Genomic DNA, 23,199 nt, shown 5'->3' on the forward strand with positions numbered 1-23,199 from the left:
TTATGTTTACACTTTAATCATGAAGGTCACAAAAGATGAACCCGCCATCAAGTTCTCCAGCCGCATTACAATTGTGGTAATCGTCATCACCATTATCATTAATAACACATCATCATCATCATCATCTTGAGCAGCATTTAGCTGTGGACATTTTAAATAGAATAAAAAAAAAAAAAAAGAGGTCCCACCAACATAGCTTATTTGCATTTTAAGCAGCACAAATGTACTTTCTATCAAACTAGAGCAAAAATTACCATTAAGGAACAACCACCACTCATTAGGTTAATAACCTTTTTGTCCATGTTAAGCATCATCCACACAAATACAGATTGTATTTTATACACAGATGTAATAAGGCAATAGTAATTTCTTCCTTCTAGGTGTTGGAAATACAATAGTTGTGTATTTAAATGGAAAATAGTCTATGTCACTCAAATTACAGCGTTTAAGGCATTCATAGTCTTGTGTCATACAGTACTCCACAGTTATTAATATCATAATGTATTAATTCATATATACATAAATATTGAAAAAAAAATCCACTTTATGGTAGATCGTTTCATTTTTGTACCAAGGAATATTAAGGCTGCATTGAAGAGTAATATTATGAAAAAAAAAATAAACATACAAGGTGGTGTTAATCTTATAATACCCATGCCTTGAAGTTAAAAGATTCCGATTTTTTCATTGTTAATGCTGGATTTAAGTGTACCTGTGGTGCAAGATAGGGGCGGAGCCTTTGCTTCCATTGTCCTCCATTTAACGCCAATCATTTTTTGGTCGGATTCGGACAAATTTCCCAATTTTCCAGAATAAACATGGGCGGATTGAAAGACCTTTGATCGTATTGACTATTGAAAATCCTGGGCATTGAATGGGAGACAATGAAGAGTGAGACCGACTGTCAACAATGCCGTGTCACATAAATGCCCCCTCCATGCACGTTGTCTCGACAGATAGGTTCCACGAGTTTTAATATAAACAGCAAAACCAAAAATGTGTTTTTTCTTGATGAAACACTTCTATTTTTACTTCTCATTACCACAGATATACTTGAAAGTTATTTTAGTCGCAGAACACCTGTCCAAAATGGCGACCAACTTTTTGTTTTTCAGCCTGCCCAAACATGATCTTCACCTAATAAGACGTATTAGGTGAAGATCATTTGTGAAATCATTACTGCTACGTTGTTTGGCTCACCGGATTCATTTTGACACTGAACAGTGTGGGATTACTATGCATGTTCAGTTACTTCGAACCAAACGTCCTTTGACGCCGAAAGAATATGGGCACATGATGAAACGTGACTAGATCAGGGGAGTCAAACTTTTTTTAGTTCAGGGGCAAATTAGGGGAAAATCTACTCTCAGGGGGGTCGGACAGGTAAAAATCACGGTAAATATTTTTCAAACATTAAAAATATTAAATTGAAATTAATGGACATTTACTACAATGTTTTTCTTTAAACGACAAATGAATACATAAATAAATAAATAAATAAATAACAAAGAAACACTGCTATCCGAAGGAAGGGAAATACTTAAATCAAAATGCATCATCAAGTCAAATCTATCAAAGCAAGGGGCTGCAGTCTCACATATATATATATATATATATATATATATATATATATATATATATATATTTATTTATTTATTTATTTTTTTCTGAAAGGCAATCAATCGGGCCGGATTAAAACTTCTTACAGGCTGGATCCGGCCCACGGGCCGTATGTTTGACACCACTGGTTTAGCTTCATCTCCATACTAAACGCAGCCATACTAAACTAGCCGTTCGTGAAATCCAGTTTCAAACCGATAACCCCGCAATTAAAAGTGGTCTAAAGTGTAAACAATTTCATAGGTAGTGATTAAGTCACACATTTGCTTAAATTACCTTTGATATTCATCTACGTGAAGACAATAATAATGATCTCAATAGTTATCAACAATAAGTGAACATTTTAGGACGCAGGTAAATATTAATATGCAACACTGTATTTCGAGAAATCTCTTCCAAAGTATTACTTCTACAACATTCCAAGGAAATCACAATGTCCCATCACTGATCAGCTATATTTCGACAAATTTTTAGACGGGCTAATTAAGTGATACTGAGGGGCATGCACGTGCACACGTAGACCTCTAAAGGTGGGGTGCTCAAGCACCTGCCCATTTCCCTGGATGGAAAAAGTGCTCTATCTGCTGCAGCACTTATCCAATTAAAAAAAACAAAAAAACTGTCATTCCTTATCAAAGTGTTTTACTATCCGAAAAGCATTTTGATGATTTGTGAAACTTGTGCACTTTACCAATTTTGGGGTTACTATGGTTTTAGTAGATTGTTAACTCATTCACTGCCAGCTCAGATAAAATTGTTTTTTGTCATATAGCTGCCAACGGCAGTAAACCAGTTACCTCAATTCATTGCCAGCGGAAAAAAAATGTGCTGTCAATAGTAGTGAGTGCTTTAATTGTGGGAATACTTTTGGCTGCAGTTTTTGGGTTTGAGCTAAAAAAAAAAAAAAAAAAAAAAATGTTAGTGTGTGTGTACACTCTAAAAACATTTGGGTAAAATAATTCAATTATGGTCCCGAAATGGACCGACCCAATATTTGGGTCAATTTGACTCAATTTCTGGTTTGTTCTGTATAAAACAAACCGATTTTTGCAGTTGTGTAGTATAAAGTGACCCATTTTGAGGTTTTGTACAAAACAACCGAGAAAACTGGGTCAAACTGACCAAAATATTAATATTGGGTTGGTATTTTTTTTTAAACAATAATTTGGGTTATTTTTAACAACTATTTTTAGAGTTTATTATCTATCTTGTGTTGGTGACTCATGCCCTACATTCAAAAAATAGTTCGGTAAAAAGAACCAAATTATGGGTCAAAAAATATTTAGTCCATTTTGACCCAACTATTTATCTTATACAAAACAACATTTTTAAGGTTTTCATGGACAAAAATACCATTTTTTTTTGCCAAAACAACCCAGAAAATTGAGTAAAACTGACTTAAATATAAATATTGGGTCGGTATTTTTTTTAAACAATAATATTGATGGGTGACCCCTGCTTCTCAGTCAATGTGTAGTTGGATCAAAAATAACCAAAATTAAGAGTAAAAAAAAAAGTACTGACCCAATATTTGGATTAATTTGACCTAACTCTCTGGGTTATTTTATTTAAAAAAACAACAACAGCAGCATTTTGCAGGTTGTCTTCTACAAAATTACCCATTAGGAGGGTTGTTCTGTCCAAACATTCCAGATAATTGAGTAAAACTGACCCAAAAGTAAACGTTGGGTCAGTATATTTTATTTATTTATTTTTCCCAATGATTGGGTTATACAACTACTTTTAGAGTGTATGTTTTACTGGTGTTGGTGGCACCTGCTCCATACTCATTGAGTAGGTGGTTTAAAAATGACCAGTTTATGGGTCAAAAAAAGTCTGGCCCAATATTTGGGTTAGTTTGACCCAACATTCTTGTCTTGTACGCAATGTCCCAATGATTGGGTTATACAACTACTTTTAGAGTGTATGTTTTACTGGTGTTGGTGGCACCTGCTCCATACTCATTGAGTAGGTGGTTTAAAAATGACCAGTTTATGGGTCAAAAAAAGTCTGGCCCAATATTTGGGTTAGTTTGACCCAACATTCTTGTCTTGTACGCAATGTCCCAATGATTGGGTTATACAACTACTTTTAGAGTGTATGTTTTACTGGTGTTGGTGGCACCTGCTCCATACTCATTGAGTAGGTGGTTTAAAAATGACCAGTTTATGGGTCAAAAAAAGTCTGGCCCAATATTTGGGTTAGTTTGACCCAACATTCTTGTCTTGTACGCAATGTCCCAATGATTGGGTTATACAACTACTTTTAGAGTGTATGTTTTACTGGTGTTGGTGGCACCTGCTCCATACTCATTGAGTAGGTGGTTTAAAAATGACCAGTTTATGGGTCAAAAAAAGTCTGGCCCAATATTTGGGTTAGTTTGACCCAACATTCTTGTCTTGTACGCAATGAGCCATTTTGGGGGTTGTTTAGATGTGTCGAATTCATTCAAATATTGGTCTTTTTTTTTTTGTATTGTAGAATTGTATTCTTTTTATCCCAACTGTTTTGATGATATATAAAATATGCATTTGGTCTTGCAGTCCATCTTCTTGAAGAAAAAGCATCAAGTCATCCCCTTGTTGATTAAAAAAAAAAAAAAAAAATCCTACCTGAGGGCCCAGAATGGGTCCAATCAGCCATCACGAAGCACAATCAGCGGCATAAAATAAACGGAATTGTGATTTTTCCATCCACTCGTAGAGGATTATGGTCTTTGTACCTGAAATCATCTCTATTAAAACGCACTGGAGTACGATCAAGAGACTTGCTCGTGAGTGTCGGATGCTACATACCACTCTTCATTAAATAACTCTCTCTACTAATGTGCTGGAAGATCCAGTATAGCTACCCTTGCCTCCATGAGGCGTTGTGCACTTAATCCACGCCGGTCCTTCATCATCCACGGAACCCCATCGCCAGACGGTCGTCACGGCAACCTCGCATCAACCGCGTCACTCCACCCTGGGCAAACTGCCGCTCCGGCCCTCCGGGCTGGTTCCCGACTCGTTCCAGGAGCGGCTACGTTTCAGCAGCCGGTCCACGATGTCGCCGCAGGTCTTGCGGTATTGGTGGCGCAGCAGGGAGTACACGAAGGGGTCGCACGCCGCCTTGCTGTACGTCAAGCACTTGGACACCGCGCCCCAGTGGGGGCTGATGGGCACGGCCGGGAACAACTCCACGATCCTGCGTGGAAGAGATTGCGCGACTGACTGTCGTTCACAACTAAAATTTTTCAGGATGAAGTACGCATTTTCGTCATTTGCTATACACGAATTGACCGCTTTGCGTTTTTTTTTTTTAAGCATATTTACTAACCGATTGATTACCACACTTACACATGTACGATAGATTCGGCATTTAGAAAAACATCAGTATCTGCCTTTTTTTAAATTTCATGGCTGATAAAAGGAGCTGTGCTAACCTTTATTTACCATAATTTCCGCACTATAAGGCGCACCTAAAAGCCGTGTTTTTTTTTTTTTAAAGCGGATGGCACGCCTTATAATCAGGTGCGCCTTATATATGGGTGAATATTGAGATTGGGATTTGTAGATGGGGAATGAAGTGATAAAGTAAGCTTTACTTGTTTCTTTTGTGTGTTTACAGTTGAACAAGGTTGCTCATATTGACATTGAGTTATTATGCTGGTATTTGGAAACTGGGAAAAATAACTACCACCGATAATTACTTATTTAAGTTTACATTTAGCATTTTAAGACATACTAATGACACCTGGCGCCCCCTGAACTAAAATAAAGATGTGTGTTGTCAAAGAGAAATCTGAAAACATTGTTCTGAGACATTCATCAAATGAGCATTGGCTCCAATATAGACTATCTGTGTACTTGACGAATGACAATTGGCATCAATAAAAAAGCTGTATGGGTCCATCTTGAACGTACATACATTCTCCCAAGTGTTGTGGTGCTTATCGCACGGAGTAGGGACCAAAATCCCTCCAAAACGTTTTCCCGCTTACCTTGTAATGACGTAAGGAGCAAAGCAGAGCATGAAGGTGCCAATGAAGGTGCTGATCTTCCTCGTGGCTCGCTGGCGCCGCCGCCTTTGCTCCTCAAGGCAGCGCTGTCGAACGCTGCAAAAAGGAAATAAAACATTAAAAAGACCCATGCACCCCATTTCTAGATATGGACGACATTTTCTAGACACCCCAAGTAATCTAAACAAGTCTTGCGAGATGCTTGTGCATTGACAACTCAAAAGGAGCCTTCGACATATTATCATAACCTCTTCCAAGGAACTAACTGGCAAAATTGTAACCAAATAGCTTAATATATATTGTTCTGTTGATTTTGAAAACAATTCTGTCATGAAAAAGTGTTCGGTAATAATAAAGTTAAATAATAAAGGTTTTGAAATATACAATCATTTAATTTATTCCTTTTTCATGAAATACGGTCAAAATTTTACACACTGTCCCTTTAACATTACTAATAATCATAAAAACATTTTTTTCATTCATTCATTTTTATACGTTACAAAATCATCTCGCGGGCCGGTTATACCCATTTGCGGGCCAGAACCGGCCCGCGGGCCATATGTTTATCACCCCTAAACTTTAGGGACTTGTTTAATTATTCTTGACACAATGTACTTTGTATTCCATGATCATTAAGCACTAATGTAACTCTAGTACACACGTTACAGTTTTTGATCCATTTTCATAATCCATTATTATTAATTTCGAGGGTTTAGGAGCATTTTGGGGGAGCTTGGAACCAATTAAGTTATTTACAAGTAAAATACGGCGCTAGGAAAAAGTCACGTTACAAACTGACTTTGAAATAATTTTGTAAGCGTAAGTAACACGCAGAGTACTTTGTCCTACCTGGGATGGATGTCCACCAGCAGCACCAGAGTTTGCATGGTGATGACGTCGATCCTCCTGCAGTGGAAGCGGGCCACTTTGAGCACTTTGAGGTAAGTGACGCACAGCACGACGAAGGACAGCAGGAAGGTGAAGGAGTGGAAGAGGACGGTGAAGACGACGAACTGCGTGCGTCCGCCCGCGCGCTCCCTCGGCGCCGCCAGGGTGCAGGCGGCGTAGAGCCGGTGGTAGCCCAGCCACGAGAGGCAGCTGGCGGCCATGGAGAAAGTCATGGAGTGCGCCCAGGTGTAGCCCAGCACCAGGGCGGCGTCCCGGTGGCGCATCTTGGAGTGGTAACGCAAGGGGAAGACCACGGCGACCCAGCGGTCGATGCTGAGCGCCGCCATGCTCAGCATGGAGTTGGTGGACAAGAAGGTCTCCAGGAAGCCGGCCGCCTGGCACAGGGCGTCGCCGCCCGGCTGCGCGCGGCTCGCCAGCGCGGCCAGCGTCAGCGGCATGTTGGCCACGGTCAGCAACAGGTTGCAGAAGGTCAGGTTGAGGTTGAAGAGCCCCGGAGCCTGCTTGCGGATCTCGGGGCTGTACAGGAAGCAGATCAGCACCAGCGCGTTGGACAGCAGCGACACCACGATGATGACCAGCACCAGGGCGAACAGCGACACCTCCGCCGGCTCCATCCTCAAATTGCCGAGACGCACACTTTTGGGGCGCTCATGCCCGTTGCGGCGGCGCTCCTCGAGCGGCGCGCGGTCGACTCCGCGCGCCCCCCTTCCCGCACCTCCTCCTCCGGGTGGAAAAGCCCCCAGTTCTCCTTTCCGCTACATTGCTTCAAAGACGAGAGAGAAGGCTTCCCTGCTTCTTTTTTCTTTTTTTTTTTAAGATGGTGGGGGGGTTGAGAGCCAACCAAACGTAACGTCTAGTGGAGGAGTTTTTGTCGTCCTCTGATGCGCCTTGGGCTTACTCCAGCAAAGACCCTCAGACACAGATGAACACACGAGGAGGGAGCTTGCCTGCAAGAAGGACATTTCATTAGGAACACCTAATCAGACAGTCCCCGTTATTCTCGCTTTTCTCACCTCATCATTGACTGAAAGCTTGTGCTTTCTATTTCTGCCGATTTGGCACATTTATTGTTGAACTTCGACTTGAATCATAATAAATTGAGACTACACAAGAACAGTCTCAGTTTAATACTCGTGCAGTATTTCGGCCAATCCTTTCATCTTTTCACCATAGGCATTTTATAACAAATGAAAAAAGAAACCAAGGAGCTGAAATTTCACCCAGATGGTAACAAAGCTTGAAATGGCATGACCAACTTAGTTATTACACTTCTGGGTGCCAGCCTTTGTTTTAAAGTCCTGCTGTGGAAGAAAATGACCCAAAATGGTCAAAATACTGCACAAGCCTAAAAGTATTCTTGATACCCAGCCTATTGATTTATGTGTAGTGTAGTGGACATTTGTTTTTGATCTGTAGCTTTTGATTCACTCAAGCTACGCCACAAAGTCCCAAGAGGACATCCTGGCTTTTCCGATGATGTCTCGCGTGGTTGGGTGGGATGTAATTCGCTTTGCTGTTTTACTGAGAACAAATTGGACACAACAGTGGACAGAAATCAATAGGCTGGTTCAAAAAGGATGCCAAAATGTGCAAAGTTTTGGCTAAAAAAAAATAAATAAAAAAATAATAGTAAAAACAACTTTGTACTGTACTTACGTTTTCGGACATTAAACCCCAGATACTAAATCGATACTTAATGTCCAAACTCCTAAAAAACGTGAAAATACATCCCTGGCATTGAATGAGTTTATTCCAACCCCACACCAAAATATGAGTAAAATAGCATTCATAAAAACATGCACTAATGATGTAATTAATAAACATAATGTAAAGATTTTTTTTTTTTTTAAACTTCAATTCGATGGACGTTATGATGCTCCTTCAGGTGTACATTACTTGGCCACTTGGGGCAGTATAATATAGAAACACATGAAGAAGACAGTTACTCAGTCTCAGTTTTATGGAAAGGATAACGAATATATGCTTGTAAGAATTGTTGTATTTGCTTTCTAAATGTTTCGGTCCAAATATAAATTGCTTAAATGGTTCTAACATTGATGCTATGTTTTAGCCTGTTTTGCATTGTTAGCATTAAGCTAAATGGACTTATAATACATCAATGGAATTTGACAGTGAACAACTATGAGTGCCAGTAAACAGCTCTGAGCCTCTTTCTGCTCTGATTTGTGTGCCACAAGGATACAGTGTAATCTGCGTGACATTTAGTCTCGCTGCTATTCCATACAGCATCTCTCAGTATTCACATTTAAACCCAAGTGGTCACATGACATCATCCCTCGCTCGATCTCCCAGGATTCCCAATATGCTAATCATATCTGCACCGTTGGGTTGTTAAGACATCTAGCGGTTCCCTTCAGGGCGCTGACGGATGACGCCCCCGCACTTTGCCCCCCCCCCCCGGTACACCGTGGACTTTGCTGTTCAAAAGCATGGACCCCGGCACGTGACAGGCAGGATGGAGGGAATCGGGGTGGGTTGGGTGAGCATGAGTTGGAGAGATTTTTTTTTTTTCCAGTATACTGTAATGTGGCCGTCACTGGTGCCGAATGACTTTAATAACGACGGACTAAGACCGACGGAACAGTAGATTTGGTCAGTCATTTTAACCCAGGGGTTTCCAAACTATGTCCCGGGGGTCCCCAGCCATTCCTCAGTGGCCCGCCACATATGCAAAAATAATAAAAACATTTTACACAGTATGTAAAAGCTAGTCAAAAAATATTTTTGTCATGACACTAACTTATGATGTATGATATGTGCTTTATAATTTTGTTAATTCATGACTTGCACATCGAGGTTAAAAAAAGTGTACACACCCCTCTTTAAATGACAAAATGTTTATCCATTCATTATCTATAGCCGCTTATCCTCATTGGGGTCGCAGGCTCGTTGGTGCCTATCCCAGCTTACTTGGGGCAGGAGGTGTGGGGCACCCTCAACTGGTTGCCAGACACACCTGCCATGCCTGAAATGCAAGCGAGAAATCCCTCCCCTTATCTAGAAAATTAGGATCAGCAAAACCTTGCGTATATTTTGTTTTTTAATTATATTTTTTACTTTTTTGTTGCTCAATTCATAAATGTACCTCAAATTCCAAAACAGATTAACCATCATTTAATCATCGTAAACTCATTTTACACATTACCCTTAAAGTAAACAACTTCCAGATGATTTGAATTGAAGTGCACTAGAAGCGCACACTAACTTTTATGGCATAGACTCGCCATAACAACCCTGGCTAAAGCTAGCTCCGACCCAACACACACAGCTTGTTTCACAGTTATCACTTCAATGTTGTTTCTCAGCCTGATTACAGGACTAATTTCCTGTTCAACGGGGCTTTGGCGCCATCTTGTGGTATTTCAGAAAACGCACAAAAACACAAATAGGTGGCTTTGCGGATTAGCTTTGAAAAATGTATAACCGTGCCCCTCCTCAATAAAAAAATAAAATAAAATAAAATAATAATAATAATGTTATTCTTCCTTTAAGTGCAGTGCGTTTGATTGGTCCAGGTCTGATTTTTGAAGCTGATTCCTCCTGTCAGAAAAGCGAAGAAGCGCAAAACTTGACAGCGTGCGAGAGGGCCCGCAGCTCTGCTCCTTTTCGCTGTGACAGCGTCCGTTTGAACGGGCTGCCGCTTCACATCCCACACTTGATTTGCCGCCGACTGACAGGCCGGCGCCAACTAGCGGAACGCGCGCCGCAGGCTATGCTCACCTTTTGTACGCGGCGTTTTCACACATAATCTCTCGAAGAACTTCAACCTAGAAGACGTTTACGGAAACGCTTTTTGAAAGGTGTATTAAACGTCTGACACTTTTTTGGACTGGAAGGAGGAGTGAAAACATTTACACAGCCATGAGCAATTTTTAATAACCAACAGATGTGACATTCTATCACAATTTTAGTACAATACCTTATGAACTCATTCAATCCCAAAGACCGATTTTTGTTTGACATTTTAAGAGTCCAGAGATTCAGTCCCAACTACTTACGGTACTTTATTTCTTTCAACATTTTTCATGAAGTCATTATTTTTCATTTTGGGGTGGTCTAAAAATAGCAAAACTATTCAGTCAACTAACCATTAACTGTGGTACCAAAAGTAGTCGATTACTTTAGTAAGCATTAAAGTAAAGATTACTTAAGATTACTTTAGTGCCTAAAGTAATCAATTAATTTAGGACTGATTAACCAGAAAGAATTACTCAATTACTCGAATACCTATTGTTTAAGTAATCAATTCCTTTAATACTTATCACCTAAAGTAATTAATTACTTTGGGTTATTAAGGTTAAGCACTGAGGTATTAGATTCATTTAGTACCCATCATTTTTTAGACCATTCTTTGGCCAAACATTTGAAATGGAATGACAAAAATATGTATAAATATAAATTAACTCCTGGGATTGAATATCTGGACTCTTAAAAATAAAACGTAATACTGTATAATTCTTTGGGATTCAATTTTGGATCAGTGGTTTGAAATGAATTTTTTTTCATGAGTTTTTTTCCAACCAACTAACCTTTAACCATCGCAAAACAATTTTGTATGGAAAAAAAAATACTTAAAACAATCCTGTGCGGCTTTAATTTTGGAAACATTGGAACTACATTCGTATCGGTATCTGTACGAATATTTATTTAACAACTCCAAAAGATAAATGTAACATGCAGCTCTAAAGATATTGCGGATACGCGCAAAAAATAACAAAATAATACTATCTTTTGTAAATCAGTCACTATAACACAATTTTACAAGTTGCTTCGTTTAAAGTAATGTGTAATTAAACTGAAAATAGAGAAGCATTTTTCTTCCTCACAGACCGCGCTTGTCACAGCGCTCCCTTATCAGTGTGTAAGACGTGATTGAATGTAAAGGGCAAAACGTACAACCTGTTAGCTTCATGTCCGCGACGTCCGCTTTGCGATGTTCAAACTTGCCGGCGGCAAATTAATAACCGAGACAGTGTTAACACAGGTGCAGCGAGCTTGCGGCAGGGAGTCCTTTCCTCTCTAAATGTCAATGAACAGATGAAAGATTAAATGAGCTTCCATTCCACAATATTGTGCTTTATGAAATCATGTATAAGTAATATTTAAATAGAAATGTGTATTTGCTTCCAGAGGGCAACACTAAACACACAGGTTTATTACAAGTTGATTTATCTTCGCACAAGAATAAAGAAATCTACTCCGGTCAGAATTGGTGCCTGTCTAGCTGTGCTGCTGCACCATTTGTGTCCCAATATCTGTTAAGGTAACAAATTGTAAACTCAGTACATCCAAGTTACTGTAGTTTCGTTGTTGTTTTGCATTGTGTGTTAGCAAATAGCCAGCAGGGATTTCATTAAATAATTTTTGTTTTCAATCAGAAATGGCAAACTGCTGCTTTAGAAAAAGGTTTGGCAACTCTATTGAATGTCACTATTGGCACTTTGTATTGTATTGTATTGTCATTTTGTCTTGGCTCTGATAGGATGATGCAGCTGCGCTTAAAATTGTTCCCTGTGAAAAACCTTATGGCGTATTCATATCAGCATCAAGCCTGGACATATTTAAATAAATAGTTTCAGCTAATGAGCATGTAGCGGCGTAGCGGTTAATCCATAAAATTGGTTGCTTGGCAATAGGAGCCAGCTCATAGTCTATTTGAGCTTCATTATTAGCTTCAAATACTAGAACACGATCACATGCTCATTTAGATCAATCATAATAAGTCTCCTTTTTGTTTTAAGCTCCAAATTTAAAAATGTTTTTACTTTATATATATTTGTATGTATATCACATATACATAAAATATCAGGATACAATTGTTGGCAGAAAATACATCAATAAAAAAGTAACCAAAAAAATGAAACATTTTCAACAAAACATACACAAACTAACAACAAAATTAGTGACATGTTATGCGATGTGGGATTTAAAAAAAAAAAAACCTTTATATGCATGGCAATGTTTTCCATAGATTTCCTACATTTGTTTCTTTTTTTTTTTTTTACTTTTACTCAATCGTTTTTTCTGTTGTTCAATTCAGTGAATGTGACAGAAAGTGTAGCATGTCGTAGAACTCCCTGAATTTATAATTTAGTAGGAGTTTCTGGGAATGGAATATTTTTATTTATTTAATTGAGTCATTTAATCACTGCTGCCTTCTAGCAAAATTGTGCGGGATTACAACATGGTCATAAAAAATAAAAATAACAATTTTATGAGATCGCACAATTTAGTCTGTGACGCTCTCTTGTGGCCAAATCGAAAATTGCAACAAATTTGTCTCAAATGCAGTAAAACGCTTTGATCTGTAGGTGGCAATATTTAAATAGAATAAAACATGACTCCGCGAGTGGTATCTAAATACAGGTTACAGTATTTGTATTTTGGTGGTTGATTTGACTTTTGAAAGACCACGAACCTAATAATACGACATAAACGTTGTACCTATTGTTTTTTAAAATAAAATAAAAACGTGATAGATTAATAAAATATAACGAATACAGCTTTTTCCAAATTGTTATGGTGTAGCAACATGCCTACTGGGTGAGAGACATGGTCCACATATGGTCCACTCAATTCCTGTTTTCAAAATATATTTGCGAGCCTTATATGTTGTTGCAATGCACCAAAGAGATCTGGAAGTTGAAGAAAACAAACAAAAAAAAGGATATTACTAATTATTACTACAATTGTCAATATTTTTTGGATTTGGATCCATAGAGTAAACTTTGGTCATCTCTTTGAAGCTTTTTTTTCTATTTTTTGTCACACAAAACATATCACACAGTAGTCCACTTGTAGGCCATTTGTTGTAAGGACTTCATTAACTATGAATGTTTACATTTTTCAAAATTAAGCATTGATGTTATAGATCAATGTACCGAATATCGGGTACTACTCAAGGATGCTGATACCAGTCATAGATACTGTACGTAAGACAAAAAAAGGTAGTCTTCCTTATCATTAATGTAATTTGACATATTAATAAATCATCACGCGCATCTGAAAAACAGAACATATGTATTCAAGTGAATATTTTGAATTTGTATCAATCCGGGATAAAAAGTAGCAATGGATACACCTACTCAAAACCTTCTTAAAAAATGACTTCTGCTGTACAGTTTTTCTATTTTGGACTTTTCCTTTATATTCCAGTGATGCCTGCATTGGGGAAGGGGGCGGAGTCTTAATTCAACCTGAAAGTTCAGCTGCTTCACTGCGGTCCATTTAATTAGCAGAAAGAGGAAATTACCCAGCGAATGATAAGAGGAGGCTTGGCCATCTAATCATCCACGCTAATTGTTAATATATTTATCAAATGAATGGCCGGGGGGGGACGCAGAACACTCCATTCATTTGTGGCTGATTCATTTTTCTGCTAATAACAGTGTTGTGAGGTCCACAGTGGTTTTCATAACAAAAAGAATAAACATTTTATCTATGGTTGTAAACGACGGATTCTTCTGATTAATTCTTGATAGATCACAAAGAAAGCCTATGCCTCCGCCCCATGCACATCATCCATTGCCAAGCCCCGCCTACAATTGTTTCAATAAAGTTCGTAATGAAAAAATGAGAATCTGAAGAAGCCCAATCGCTTTTTCTCGGACTTTGTCCCCAGGAAAGTGCAGGTGATTGCGACCCGGTGACAATTTCAAGCCATTTGCTTGAGGTGGCCCAGCTGCTGCCCTCCCATTTCACCTCCCTGATTAGACGGCAGCCAGATCACTCACATTTGATTGGGCCAGTTAAGTTCTTTATACTCCTCATAGAGCATTCACTTGGTTGCGGTGTGGGAAGTGGGGGGGGGGGGGTCTCTTGTGTTAATAATTTAAGGGGATGAGCGTAAATGAATGGCGCTATTAGCCCACTTTGCCAAATGAGACACTTGGTTTAAAAGGATGGTTTAAAAATGGAAATGGTGGTTTTAACATCGTGAGCCTCTGAGTGCCAGTTAGAGAAATTCACGTGCCGATTATTGTCGAAATTACATACATTTGTGATCATCGAGCATGTGTTTTTTTCATTATTTTGTGTGCAATATATGTAAATGATCTGGTAAAATATTTTAGAAAATACTATTTCATGTGCATGTGTTGAGCATACATTGTTATTACAACTTTACTGTACTTTGGACGTGATTCTTTTAAGTCATTGTTTTAGGCAGCAGCTGCTCTAATCAAATTATATATTTTTTTCATAAAATAAATTGCCAGTCTTTAACTGAAATATTTTTTTAGTTAAGATATAATCAATTGTTAATGAATACAGTACAACAATAATGTTAGCGTATGCCTTGATTAAGAATATAAAAGTAAACAGCGCTTTGAGATTCTTCGTTATTCCTAAACAAGTCATCTGAACAAGTTGTTTTGGCTTTGACGTGTGGAAAAAAAACGCCGTGAGTACACTCAAGTCATTTCATAACAGCAACTGTTTAGTAAAAACATTAATAATAATAATAATAAAGTATTTTCAACGCTTAAAGCAAAACTGTGCAAGATTTGACAGATTATCATTCCAGACAGCAGGGGGCACTGCATTTACCATTGTCCGTAGCTATAACAAACATGGCCGCCTCCGGAGAAGTGCCACCCCCCATGTAATACAATTTAATGATAACTAGACCTACGGTTACATCGAAAACATACTGTTGGTCGTTAAGAACACATTCATTTGCAAGTTTTTCAAATTTATAATCATTTAATTTATTCCTTTTTAAGGAAAAATGGTCTAAATTTTACACAATGTCCCTTTAACATTACTAATACTCATAAAAACATTTCACATTCATTTTTATACTTTGTCTTTTTTTATACTTTGTGTCCCTTTAGTGAAAATCAGTTTAGCAAAAGCTAACAATTCAAAACGTTCTCAACGGGCTAACAAATAGCATCAGTCTTGTAGTGTAGCAATAGCGATTTAAACAAATGGCGGAGCAACAATTTTATCCAGAAAATACAACATAACTCACAGGGATATACTTTTTACCGATATCTGAAAATGTGGCAGTTGTGTTCTTGCACCAGGAGCAGCGCAATGTTCATTGAAATGAAGCAAAAAAAATGTTGCAAACACTTTTCATTTTTCACTTTTTAAAATGATGTCATTACAGTACTGTGGTAAATTGCTCATTGCAATTCAAAATAGTAAAATGGTCAAACTTACTACAATGTTAACTGCCCACATTACAGCACTCTGCGATGCACGATGACCATTTACGCAACACTAACACACATTCAGAAGCGATACCAACGAACGCAACTTCCAATATGATCCAAAATGATTAGAAATGGTGTCGATTGTGGACAACATGAAAGCACAACGCCGCCTTTGTCACGCACCTCTGCCGCTATCGCCTCTGCTTTAATTTAATATCTATTTATCTCCCTCCATTGTTTGTCTTTTATTGAGGTTGCGCCTGCATTTCGTTATCGGCGGCGATCTCCAAGCCAGAAGTGAGGGTCAGGAGGAACAGAGTGCCCTCTTGTTTATTGGCTTCCATTCAGCCCCCAAACACCAGCTGATTTGGCTATCTGCTCCCATATTAAACTCTTTCACGCTTGCTTTTGGGGCCACGCGGATATTGTTTGTAAGCACATGGAGATATTCTCGACCACGGGCGAATTATATATGCCACCGTTGCTTTTGTAATATCCTCTCGGCGGGGCCCCGCGGAGGATGTGAGAATGCTGCTGATCTTTATTTTATATTGACTATCAAGTTCAGGCGGGAAGAATTAAATCTTGATCTTCATCACCGTCCCAAAACATATATTACATCGTAAAAAAAAAAGTGTATACCTAGGAATTTGTGTTTATATTATTTGACAAAAGCTAATAATAAACAAGATGGTGCGTGCTACCCACAAAATTAAGTATTGCCAGTGAGAGTTGTATCCAAATTTTTCAAAAAAATAACGCTCTGTTTATCGTGAGGGTTTTAAGTGTATGAAACAAAAGAACAATGTTGCAGAATGTTTCGGATATTTTAGTTGTAAAAGTGAGTGTTCCCAACGGAATATGAAAGCTATATCTATAATTAAAAGTAAATGTAATAATGAATTAAATCTAATTAATATAGAAAATGAACCTAACATATCTAAAACCTGAATTTTTGAAGTCAGCAAAAACATTCATCAATTTTCTTACACGGGCATGGGGAGAACATGCAAACTTCACATAGTAAGGACAGAGCTGCGACCACGACCTCCATTTGTGAGGTGAACGTGCTGCTAACCAGTGTTCCACCGTGCTGACCCCCCAAAAAATATATTAAATTCTAAATGTATAAACTGTCAAAACTTGCACAAATGCACAAAAGTTATGAAAATCTCTGAAGGGAAAGTCAAGTTAAAAAAAAAAAATCATTACAATAATGCATTTGATTCTCTATGTTCTATCTCCGAGCAAATGTGATGTAATTTAAGTCAAAGTAAGTGGCAAAATGGGTGGAAAAATAAAAGAAATATATAATCTTAACTCATTTTTCCACAAATGACAGATTAATCAAAATGCCATTTTAAAGGAGTGGGGATAAACGTAACATATTGAAGCGTTGTTTTTACGTGATTTCTCAATTAATACCGTGATTAAAATTACAATAAAATATTACGTTTAATTCGAAATATTCTCACTGTACACACTGAAAATTACACGATTGTGAACTGGAAACGTCTTTTCTTTGAATTTGCTAAATGGTTTCCTTTGAGTCGTTCAATTTGTAGCGCATAACTTGCGTGCGTCCACGGCGTGGTGACGTCATGACGCAGGCTGCGAAATGTGACGCCACGTATGGCGCACATGGTCGCTTGTTTACGTCCAAGAACTATGGAACGGGAAGGAGAAGCAAAGGAAGAAAGCGGGGGAGGGGGCACCGAGGATTGCGAAACTGGCTTTTCTGGATTCTCCCCTGTTTACGAGACTGCGACGCTGAGCGAAAACACAAACTGATAGCGTAGTATTTGCAGGGGGGAAATGTCGAAATAATCGCTATTTTGATCGAGTGCGCGAGGACGTCAACGGTACGTATAGTGGCCTTTGTTGTTTTCATCTCAGTCGTTTTAAGACATTAAAAAAAAAACACGTGGGCTCGCTAACTACTTGATGGCGTGTTTTCAAAAATAACGACTTTGTTAAACCACACCATAAATATATTCCACCACATCATAAAGCGTAACTGAAAAAAGAACTATGTACAACATAACACCTTGTAAGGTGACTTGTGACGTCATCGAGTCTGCACGTGAGTGTGGGTGAAGGCTGTGGTTGACAGCAGCTTCTGTGTGAGTGCTCTTGGTGCTGTTTTCCTCTCTGAGCATTAAATCAAACGACTTACTCTCCTTTCCCACATGTGAGGGCATTCTAGTGTGTTTTAAAAACTGGGGCTTTGGGATATATTTAGTTCAATATATACACAATACTTTGTGATATTTTTATGACATGTGCCTGAAAAATGTCCCTCACCTCAAAGGTTGGAAGACCTAAGATGCTTCAGATCGGAAGCCTGTTGACCCAGTTTCACACGAGCGGCTGTACGACTCCAAAGAGTTCGAGAAGCCACAAAGTGCAGCAGCATTCGCACATTGACTTCATTCAAAATATCAGGTAACAGGTTCGACCATACGTGGCTTGCTGTGCTTTGCCAAAATTGTTGACAAATTGTTGAAGTTAACCTACCTGATTTTTGTTTACAGCAGTGGTGTCAAACATACAGCCCGCGGGCCAGATCCGACTCACAAGAATGTTTAATCTGGCCTGCAAGATGATTTTCTGTCGCTAAAAAAAGAAAAAAATAGGATGTAACCAAAAGACAAAAAAACAAACTTACTTGCATTATTTTGCTACTGCTCACTGCAAGTAAATTGCTTCAATCGGCGTGAAGAGATTCATAATAGGCGGGGGTAGCAGTCTGGGCCATTACCAAACATTCCGCTTTAATCCGTGTTGTACCATACACGGATTTCTTTTCAAATGTACTTGAATTAAAGCTCAGCAGTTAGCACACAGCACTTCTGTGTTTGACATGACATCAGGACTTCTTCTATGTGTTTTCAATTCTGTCATGTTTGTTATTACGTGGGTGCCACCCAGTGATCAAAATGAGACATTACAACACCATTTTATTCTGTTTAACCCTTTACTAAGTACAGCGGACACTTTAACTCAGTAAAGGGTTATTTTCTCTGCACTTCATTGTACTCCTATAAAATTAGTTCACATATTTTGATTGGGCATTTGCCTGGAATTGCACTGGAATTTATCGATGTATTCATTTATACTATTGTTAATCTTATGTTTTCTATACAAAATATATAATTTATTTTTCAAATTGAAAAAAGATAGAAAATGTATATCGATTTCACATAAATTTAAGGAAAAATGTTTTGTTGGGGACCGAAAATCATTTATTTCTTTTTTTTTATATCCATATGAAAAATCAAGCTTCTGTCCCAGAAAATAAAAAAATAGAGCTACATATTAATGTATTCCAATTGCACACTCCAAAAAAATAAAAAATACATGAATGCAGCTCAAAAATTGACACATTAAACGCTGCCAAGTTTAAATCCCTAGTTTTTAGAAAAACATGTTTAAAATTTCGGAACATTCATCTTTCAACGGTGCGCCTCGTCTACTTAATCCCCTTTTTTATACACTTTGATTATGATTTGAACATTTTGGCTCTTGGGAAATAAAAGTTGGAGACCTTAAAGGGACACTGTGTAAGATTTAGATAATTTTTTATTCAAAAGAAATACGTTAAATGATTATAAATTTCAAAAATTTGCTAAAAATATCTTCTTAACGACTAACCGTTTGTTTTAAATATAATCGTAGGTCTAGTTATCCTTAAATTATATTACATGGTGGGGTGGCACTCCTCCGGACGCTGCCATTTCTGTTATAGCTACGGACAATGGTAAATGCAGCACCTCCTGCTGTCCGTAATTAAAACGGTCCAAATCTTACACAGTGTCCCTTTAAGGAGGGTTTTTTTGTTTTGTTTTGTTTTGGTAGAAATCCACAAATTGACACCTGTCAAAAATTAGTATTTTCATCAATAATTCAAAACTAATCTCCGCAACATACGCGTCGCATACAAGTTTTATAAATTCTTTACTGTTAACTGCTGCTATTTACTGGTAATTAGTAGCATAGCAAAAAATCTACAAATCTACGAGACACTTTTTTTTTTTTGCATTATACTGTATACCATGATTTTCCAAGTCCGTCTAAAATGAGTTTGACACGCCTGGTTTACAGCCTCCCATCTTGGCTCAAATCTGTAAAGAGACGTCATACAGTTGCTCATACTTTAGTAAATTTTGTCTCTTGTATTTATACTGCAGGAAACTCAGCGGGCTAAGGAAGGAGAATGTCTTCTGCAACCTGCGGATACCCGACCAGCTTCAAAATATTAAAGATGACATTAACATCGTGATTCTGACAAGTGAGAAAATGTCCATCCTTTCTTTTCATTATGATCTTGGGCAAGCTGGAGCAGATCACAGCCGACTTTGCAGTCAATTAAACTTTGCGCTTATTCTTGGGGCATTTTAACTTCAATTTTGTCTTTAAGCAAGTGGAATGCAAATGTCAGTTGAATTCACATCAGGTGATTTGGTTTGGCCATTTAATAACTTCACACTCCTTGAATGGGAATCGCTAGTGCGCTAAGGCTAATGGTGATTGCTATTTTTTTTAAAAAGCAAAAGCCGATGATCATAAAAATGCAAACTTTTGCGCTGATGACCCCTGGGAAAAGGCTTTGTTTTTGTCATGTGAGGTGTATTTGCGATAAAATAATAATTTACTTTTTTTTAATGTTTCAGGCACGTAAACTATTTTTTTTTCAGTTTCAAACTAAGCTGTAACCAGTATAAACGCTGTAAAAAATAATGAACAGCTTTTGAAAGTTGATTTATATTACTTTTTTCTGTTGTAATGTTAAAAAGGATACAGGTTTAGGTATACTTATACCATCTTTATAGATAATAATCTTATTTATAGTCAGCATGTCAAGTGGGGGGGCTCAAAATGTTTTCTCCTTGGGGGGCTTGGCAAAATATAATTGAGAAGCACCTCATAATGTTATTGATAAGTGGGAGTATTTTTTATTTTTTTTAAGTGACTTGAGCCATGAAATGCGATTGAATTTTATCCAAATAAACTTTAATTTCTTCCAAGGCCAAGGGATCTTCTGCATCGACATAAAACCCTGGCGGGGTCTGGTGTCTGCTCACGACCAAAAGTGGCACGTTCAAGTCATAGAAAAGGAGCAGAACTTTAGCAACACCTGCATCGAACAGATCGAGGACCCCCTCAAGGCCATCACGGTAAAAAAAAAGAAATAAAAAATTCAAAATGCTTGTGTCAAACGGCCACACTTGTGTCCAAGGTTCAACCAATTGTCCGGCAAATGGTTTCCATGCAAACGGGAGTTGGGGTCAAGAGAGTCACCCTAGCAATTTATATGTAAATTTCCAACACTTGTCAGGGGCTTCCGAAACTTGCCGAGTGGCTGCACTTCATTGGAAAGGCTGCAATTATGTTCACGTGTGTGGGGGGGTGCCTAAAAACACAGCTGGCCTGCTTCATCTCTGAAGTGGTTCGCTTCAGTCACACACGGGCACGCAAAACATTATCGAAAATTGTTTAAACGAGCCCTTTTAACTTGATTAGTTTACACAAAGTGCCTCTAATTGTGTGTGCCAATTAGCGATTGTGTAAGACACGGAAAAGGGGGAGTGTATGGGTCTTCTCAAAATCGGATTGTTGCACAGTCAATACAGAAACACACTAATGAACTCCTTCAAATCAGAATTCCAAAGGAGAGGAATCCTGTATCTGATTTGCACCTTCACCGCATATTAGAATTGATCATGTCTTTGTATAATTTTTATTGCACGAAACAATGCTACCTTTTAGCATTTGGCATACATTACACCAATATGTTTGAAAATTAAGTCAGTAAATTGTCATTTTATGCTTTGACTATCATCTTTGTTTGGCATAAGACAATACAACGTGGTATTATGGGAAAAAAGGTTTTGCTCAGTATGTTTCAATGAGTATGCCAGTCAAATGTAGAAACGGATTGGGTACTTCTATTTCCCTAACATTTTTACGGCTTTTACATGGTTTGTGGAATTTATTTTTCACCATATGATTAAATAATTTTAAGGTTCTTAAGAGTCCAGTGTGCGTGCGTACGTGTGTGTGTGTGTGTGTGTATATATATATATATATATATATATATATATATAATGTGTATATATGTGTGTATATATATATATATATATATATATATATATATATATATATATATATATATATATATATAATGTGTATATATGTGTGTATATATATATATATATATATATATATATATATATATATATATATATATATATATATATATATAATGTGTATATATGTGTGTATATATATATATATATATATATATATATATATATATATATATATATATATATATATATATATATATATATATATATATATATCACACACACACACACACACACATATATATGTCTGTCTGAATGTAAAACAAATAGATCTTTGGGACTGAAATAGGTTAACTTACCGCTTTCCAGATCAAGACGACTCATTTGCGCAACCACCTGAGGCAGAGCGGCGTGCCCGTGCACCAGAGCCTTTTTTTTCCCAGGGTGGTCTTCCTTTCGCCCGAGTGCCAGCTCGCCGATGGGCTGCGGGAGCGACGTGAGCTGGTGTCCCATGACCAGGTCGACCACTTCCTGAGATCCTTCAGGGAGGACTACGTGGCCTGGATGTTGGACGCGCTGACTCCTTCTTGGCTTTCTGGTGAGAGGAAAACATGTTATGGTGCATGGGACGGGCAATGTATGGCTCGCGGGCCACATCTGGGGTGCTCGTATCTGCGCTACGGCCCACTGAGCATTTACATGAGAAAATGAAAATGCTTTTCTATTTAAATATTTTTCATGAACTTAATAGATGATTTGTTCATAATATGGCTCTTGAGCACGCTTACACTTTGTGTTGGCAGGTCATCTGTCATACAGGCAGATGTCGTTGGCGCAGGAGGTGTTGAGGCGCTCAGGAACGTGGGATCTTATGTGGCTTCACAGCGGTGAACAGCTCAGAGGTGACTTCAAGGGCTGTGGCTTCCTTGCACTGGATCGCAGCGACACTGACACGCTGGAATTCTCCACGCTCAAGACAATGTGGGCCCTGCTGGGACACGCCCCACAGGTAACTCTACCAAGTCATCTGCACCAGTGGTTGTCAACCTTTTTTATTGAAGTACCCCTTGTGATTTTTTTTTTTCAGCTAAATACCTCTTAACTAATATAAAACACTTTTTGTATGAAAAAAAGCCTTAAACCAGAGTGCTGTACCCCTGTAAAACTTAAAAACATACATTTTGCAATTTACTTACAGCACATTTTAGGAAAAAAAATAAAATAAAATCATGTTTCAATTAATTTTATCTTAATTTGAAAACAAACCAGTACTTTTCCTTTAATTGTACTATTTTGTACTATTTTATTTCTGGTTCAACTAACACTATTAAAAATGCACTTCAAAGTAAAACTTAAAATAAATGCATTGAACGTTTTGGAAAGGGCACAGTTTGGCAAC

General features: G+C 38.0%; 2 protein-coding genes across 4 annotated transcripts in view; one reads left to right on the forward strand and one right to left on the reverse strand.

Moving 5' to 3' along the window:
- Positions 1 to 18,548, reverse strand: LOC148409423 (G protein-coupled receptor 26-like). 2 transcript variants are annotated; one of them, XR_015868358.1, is made up of 5 exons: positions 18,229 to 18,548; positions 6,470 to 7,476; positions 5,603 to 5,716; positions 1,181 to 4,806; positions 1 to 1,137 (listed from the first exon to the last, which is right to left on the reverse strand). XR_015868358.1 is itself a non-coding variant. In XM_088438767.1 (5 exons), the coding sequence occupies exons 3-5, from the start codon at positions 7,141 to 7,143 to the stop codon at positions 4,575 to 4,577; spliced, it is 1,020 nt and encodes a 339-aa protein (XP_088294893.1). In that variant the 5' UTR covers positions 7,144 to 7,476; positions 18,229 to 18,327; positions 18,404 to 18,548; the 3' UTR covers positions 1 to 4,574. The 2 variants fall into 2 exon arrangements, 1 of the variants encoding a protein (XP_088294893.1); XM_088438767.1 differs by having other exon boundaries at positions 1 to 4,806; positions 18,229 to 18,327; positions 18,404 to 18,548.
- LOC148409424 (uncharacterized) overlaps positions 17,368 to 23,199 on the forward strand; it is a 15,756-nt gene continuing 9,924 nt past the window's right edge. Inside the window, exons 1-6 of one of the 2 annotated variants that reach the window (XM_088438768.1) lie at positions 17,368 to 17,573; positions 18,023 to 18,156; positions 19,902 to 20,002; positions 20,740 to 20,888; positions 22,170 to 22,398; positions 22,604 to 22,809. In XM_088438768.1, the coding sequence (XP_088294894.1) occupies positions 18,038 to 18,156; positions 19,902 to 20,002; positions 20,740 to 20,888; positions 22,170 to 22,398; positions 22,604 to 22,809 (804 nt within the window). In that variant the 5' untranslated portion in view covers positions 17,368 to 17,573; positions 18,023 to 18,037. Of the gene's footprint in view, positions 17,574 to 17,815; positions 17,903 to 18,022; positions 18,157 to 19,901; positions 20,003 to 20,739; positions 20,889 to 22,169; positions 22,399 to 22,603; positions 22,810 to 23,199 lie in introns of those variants that run through there. The other variant, XM_088438769.1, reaches the window with a different exon arrangement.

Source organism: Hippichthys cyanospilos, chromosome 17, assembly GCF_059441005.1.
Source record: "Hippichthys cyanospilos isolate Australia breed blue-spotted pipefish chromosome 17, RoL_Hcya_1.0, whole genome shotgun sequence".
NCBI classification, from domain to species: domain Eukaryota; kingdom Metazoa; phylum Chordata; class Actinopteri; order Syngnathiformes; family Syngnathidae; genus Hippichthys; species Hippichthys cyanospilos.